The sequence below is a fragment of the Saccostrea cucullata genome, unplaced genomic scaffold (assembly GCF_032062105.1).
Source record: "Saccostrea cucullata isolate Sc308-1 unplaced genomic scaffold, CSIRO_AGI_Scuc_v1 ctg77, whole genome shotgun sequence".
Classification (NCBI taxonomy): Eukaryota; Metazoa; Mollusca; class Bivalvia; order Ostreida; family Ostreidae; genus Saccostrea; species Saccostrea cuccullata.
The window spans coordinates 125,721-131,720 of NW_026929500.1; the positions used below are offsets into that span (position 1 = coordinate 125,721).

The window sequence follows — 6,000 nt, forward strand, 5'->3', positions numbered from 1 at the left end:
CACCTACACGTATGTCGCATCGATGGTCTCACAGTGGGGTGTCAAACGACTTGCGTGACTAGGCTACCCCCCCCCCCCAAGGTGAGCCCCAATTTTTAATTCCTATATCATGTATATCTTTGCAAAACATTTGTGTGACTAACCCCCCTCCCCCGGTACTGATACATATGCTACACCCAAATATATGTATTTGCATAACTGGTGTGACGTTGAAAACTTTCAATAAATTTTAGTTTACACTAAACGCATGCAAACTGGAAAAAAATAAGTACAGAAAAACTTTTAAGAAAGAAAGAATTTTCAAAGTATGGAAAAATCAAAATCGCTCACTTTCACATAACATAAAGTGACCTTATCACAGAAAAGTTATCCAACAGGTTCAATTATTTACCATACCTAAGATTTTCAAGAATATTGAACAAGCCATAAACATTGTTTCAAAGTGCGTTAATATGGTCGATATCAACGCACTTTGAAAGGAAATTTTATTTTTCAAAGTGCGTTGATTTGGTCCCAAATTTAAAGCACTTTGAAATTTTTTTTCAAAGTGCGTAATTTTTCAAAGTGCGTTGCAACAAAGCATCTTAAGACATGTAAAGCAGCAAATATATCGCAGAAATATGGCAATAATCTAAGAGGTGTTGTCGTATCAACTGTGTTCAAATTAAAAAAGATGTGTTCTTCATAGTTTATACATATTTACAGTATTTATTTTGATCATACTTTTTTTTTTTTGTTACAATCATTCGTTTTACTTTTAAAAAAAGTCCCAACATTCTATCGAATGTAACAATGAAACCACTATTCGACGTTAAAAATCATGAGCCAAAATTGTAGACAAAATAGTTTACAATCATAATAGATTATTACATGTATACTGCATTTATTTAGATCCAAAGGTTTATTAAAAGGAAAATGAAGATTAACCCTCTCCAATCTGAAAAGAAAAGAACATTATTTAAAAAAAATCTGAAACTAAAGGACTTGGGAATAATAATAACAAAGTTACAACATTTCAACTTTGGTAAGCCCTATGTTGTTTTTTATTGAGCTCTCCTGGTAAAAGACAGACGTACAGCATATAAAATATTCATTATATATCAGGTTTGATAGAAAATATTTATTGCGGTTACGAGATGATGTCATATGAAAAATAGTTCCGCGTTTAATATTCAATGTGGATGTTACCATAGTTGATAATCCATTACGAACACACAGATACACGATTATATTCATTTTTCCATCACACCGAGAATTCAATAAATTAAGGGACTATTCTAAAATTTTATATACATATAGGTTTAAATTGCTATGAGGTCAGTATTTTGACAGTTGAAAGAAAAGAACAGTTTCAACGCAACAGTTGCTGACGGATCATGGATGAATAGTCGTTTTATCTAATAACCCTTAATTAAATAGGAGTAAATCACATCGAGGTATAGTAATCCTACCTAAATGGACTTGAGATCCACTATTATCTGTAAAAAAAAAATAACAGGAAGATGATACTGATAAACTTAAAAAGAATTTTTTTACATAATCAAAACAGAAAGAACAGCTACACTTCTTGATGCTGCATACCAATGTTAAGACCCTTTACTTCTAGAATGGAGAGAGTTCCACTGGTAGAACCCGCCACCAATAGAAGAGATCGCCCTGTTGGACTCTGATTCGGTGGGATATATCTGAAAAAAATATGTTTATTATCAAGATGGCTATGCTAAAAATTGTGTGAATGGAGGAGCAATTAAAGAAGTCTGATGATTCTAAGTTAATTTTCTCACTTTAGATCTTCTGGATCTATGCAGCTTATCTTTCTCTGGTCAAAAGCCTGTGTCCATGTTCCGTCCAAGGACGGTATATCCCAGAAAACACTTTCTAATTTTGGTGTAGTCATACATCCCTCAAATGAGTATATACTGATAGAACCTGGTCTCTCGTTTCCAAGGAAGAGTATAACTTTATTATCATCATAGGTAACTGTAAGACTTTCACTCTCAGGTCCCTACACATTAAATACCAAAAATTAATAAAGATACATAAATAATTAGTTTTACATTAATTGTTAAAACTAGGTAATTCAGTCTGTCGAGATTATGATACAATGTTTCAAAGAAAAATTAACTGATAATTTTATTTTTAAGTAAAATGCTGTTCTAGATATCAAAACAACAATTTATGACGAGAGAAGCAGCTTAACAATATTGGTCATTAATTACTTTGTCGTCTGATCTAGAATCCATGGTAGCCTTGATATCTTTATCAGCCTTTGCTGCTGCATTGAAGAGATAAGGTCGTCTTTGGGCATGCGTATCCTCTATATTACTTCCGCTATCATAAACTTGGGACATCGTTTCAGTTTTCCAAACAGAAAAGCTTCGTCCACCAAATGTGTACAATTTGTCAAAGGTACCATCGTTCATCCGTCCATTCTCTTTCGATATTTTTAGTCTACCTTTGAAAAACCACAACAATGGAATCTTTGTATATTCAAATTGAATATCTTTTCTAGTAAGTATTTTGAAAACATAAACGCGGGTTTACCTAAAATTGCATCATCCAATATATTCTTCACATCATTCTGCAATGCCCACTCCCTCACTTCAGAGTTATCTAGCAAGATAATTTTAAATTATAAATAACATTATTATGAATTGACATATCAGATGCAGTATATAGGGAAAGGTATGGAAGATCCGATGATAACAAATGAAACTAAAAACATCAAATTACTTGAAAGAATGATATCTTTAGCTCTTATTTCTTCGCTAAACCCAGTCTTATTCAAGGGATAATCTGAGTAGTCTTTGCTGTCTCCTTCGTTGGCTGTGATGATGTATTCAACACCGTTCATTTTCACCACATGGATGGCGTCAGGTTGATACATCCCGTACACCGGAAGTGATCTGATATTAATTCCTTTTGAGGAGAAATATATTCAGCTGTACATCCATTGCTTGATATAAAATTTAAATCACCATACCAGCTAAAATATATCCAATATAAGAATATTAAAGTTTTAGTAATTTGAAGGAGAAATAAAGACCATCATTTATTTTTTTTTGGCCACTTGTGTGATAGAGATTCTTTTCATTTTATTTCTGTTCCAATTAAGAATATGAAAACATTAAAAAAAAATCAATTTTCCTCAGCAACACATATTTTCGCATACAAAAGGAACATAAAAAACGCATATTCTGAAAGTGATATATATTGAAATGTATATGTTCATTTTAATACCATTGTCTTTGTCACTGGCATCCAGTTTAGAATTGCTCCAGTTTTTAAAACCAAGTCCATGAATAGCTGTAACGTTTTCCGTTTCTAAATCTACCTCTGCAATTGCATTATTTTCCTGCAAGATCGATAGAAATCCGAATCTTCATTCTTTAGGTAACCTGATAACTTTAAGGAGTCAATGTCTCAAATATAAGCTATGGAATTTGAGTTCATATTTTTCAGTTTTCCTTGCCGGCTGAATGTTTCATGTTGGTTTTAATTTTTTTCCTCTTGAATGCTATGTCTCTGGAAAATTGTCATTTACATTATCTTTGACCATTATGGGCGTGTTTTGAATTCAAATTTTCAACGGCCACTTGTCTATCAATCAAATTTTTTTTCTCAAACAAAATTGTAAAGCCGAAAGTATTTTTTTAAAACTAAAAAATATATGCACGTATTTCATTAGATATTTAGATAAATAGATTGTACCTGTAGGCAAACGTAGGCTTTCTTTTCATCTTTGCTGTACGTTATATATTCTGGTTCTAAATCTTGGGAAAAAGAATTATTATTTTCTTTATAAATAAAGCGGACACCGTAATTTGACAGGTCTTCCCATCTGCAAAGGTAAGATAATCATTATAAGTTATAAGGTACTATAAATATATACGACAAAATAACAATTAAGCAAACGTGTGACATCATTCGACAGGTACAAATAATCTTCAGGAAACTAGCGTTGTGGCTCTCACTGATTTAAAGGACATTAAGCAAAATGCAAGTTTTAGAAAATAAAATAATAAATAATTACTTACTAACCAAAAATATACTAGTAAGCTAAAATTGATATTTGAACGACGATATATATAAAAAAAAATCATTCATACCTATCATTAAATTTGTGGAAATTCAGTCTTTTATACGAATAATTTGAGGCTGAGATATTTTGACCATGGAACTTCAGAAGTCCGACACCCCCTTCAGGGTCTATTAATTGACCGTCTCTGGCAAAAGCTTCTCCCTCTAGAGCAACCAAAACAGTGCTGCAGTTTGAGGAAGGCAGGAGCATGTCTGGTAAAGGCCCCACTGTAACAGTATAGATTTCCTTTTTAATAGTCTGACCTTATTCTAGTCGGTGCAATATAATTTCATCAATCCATAAAACTTCTACTTCATTCATTTAATTTCCAAGTGTATTTCAAAACTATATTTGATTTTTCTGATTAGTGGTTTGTTTTAGGTATAACTAACACTTTTTGTTTTAGATAATAGAATTGATATTAAAATTATATACATAAATACCTGTTATATTGAAAATAATATTCATTGCATCAGATTCCTTGTGATACTTCTCAAAGATGACCACTCTTCCAGCTTCTCTGTCCTGATTTTTATCCAAAGCGACAAACACATGATCCCCACAGAATTCTACATCAGTGGGATCAAAATCTCCTAAGGTGATATTGTAAAGAATCTTCGGGTTTTGAACATTTGAAATATTGATAACATTAAGTTTGGATGCCCCTGCAAAGAAGTTGTAATAGCATATATATGAATTGAGAGAAAGATTTGTCATGCGTCTACTTTGATTCTTTATTGTTGTTATTTTTTCTAATGGAGGAAGCTGTCAATCATTTATTTTTTTAAATACAAATGATTGTCATTCTTTGAATGTCAAAAACAATGTTCATTAAGTCAAAGTGAAAGTTCGTCCTGTTTTTTTCACAACAATCTAAAATTATGTTTAACCCATTCATATGCTTGTACAAAGTTAACATGTCTCTAATTCTGTTCAGATCACTTAAAACAAAATAATGAAAGAAAACAACCTTTGAAGATCACATGAAGATCTACACTAACGAGGAAATAGAATAACTTACCCACGATGTAGACAATTTTATCCTGTGAATCATACGCCAATTGTTCGACAGATCCTCCCTTCAAGGAAAACACAGGCTCCCCCGCAGTATAAGACACAGGTATATATAAGGTAGATGTTTTGTTCAAATGAATATTCCCACACTGCACATATGTAGCAAATAATATATATGAGAAAAAGAGTAAATAACGGGAAACGTTTAAGACACCTTCCATATTGAACATAAAAAACTCTTGTTTTGCAGTTAACAAGAGATCCTTGTTCCGAGGTTGTTGTCGTGTTGCAATAAGGATTTTATGTCTATGTGTAGTCACCTTGATTCATTAACGTGGACAGCATGATCTAAGCATTAATTATTACTGATGTTGACAAGCACTTTTCTGTAACATGTGTAATACGTGCCGCATTCAATGTTTATTTACATATTAAAACGCTTGATCTTTCACTTTTCGTCTAATTTAATTCTGACCTGCTTAATTTGTTCCTCGTTTTCGACAGAATCTTTGAACTGTTTTCCACAATGATATTAAGTGCCCTTTACAAAAAGCAGTGTAAGATGTCAAGATAAATGAAAAAACATGTATAAATATGAAATTCACTCGATTTCTTTCAAAAGCAAAAAAAGTCTTATGAACTTAAAGGAACTTTAAGTTTTAACTCAATATTCACCTTAAATGCGAGAAATAAATGAACAGAATGCATGCACTTTATAAAAGAACAATAATATTTGTTGTACATCTTAACACAGTTCAGTAATATTGTAGATGAATGAGGATTGTTTTACATAAATGTGGATGTTATGAACATTACAATGTATTAAACCACCTTTGTACGGCATTTCATTGTCACGATTAAACAACAACAACAACAACAACAAAAATCCAAAAAACATAAAGGGT

The 6,000-nt window shown here is 31.9% G+C and overlaps 1 protein-coding gene across 1 annotated transcript; it reads right to left on the reverse strand.

Moving 5' to 3' along the window:
- Positions 1–762: 762 nt before the first annotated feature.
- On the reverse strand, positions 763–5,323 carry LOC134281015 (mesenchyme-specific cell surface glycoprotein-like). The gene is made up of 12 exons (XM_062763471.1): positions 5,103–5,323; positions 4,525–4,746; positions 4,110–4,308; positions 3,712–3,841; positions 3,241–3,355; positions 2,734–2,919; positions 2,545–2,613; positions 2,220–2,455; positions 1,785–2,005; positions 1,582–1,685; positions 1,452–1,478; positions 763–937 (listed from the first exon to the last, which is right to left on the reverse strand). Exons 1-12 carry the CDS (start codon positions 5,314–5,316, stop codon positions 888–890), a joined length of 1,773 nt encoding a protein of 590 aa, XP_062619455.1. The 5' UTR covers positions 5,317–5,323; the 3' UTR covers positions 763–887.
- Positions 5,324–6,000: the final 677 nt, after the last annotated feature.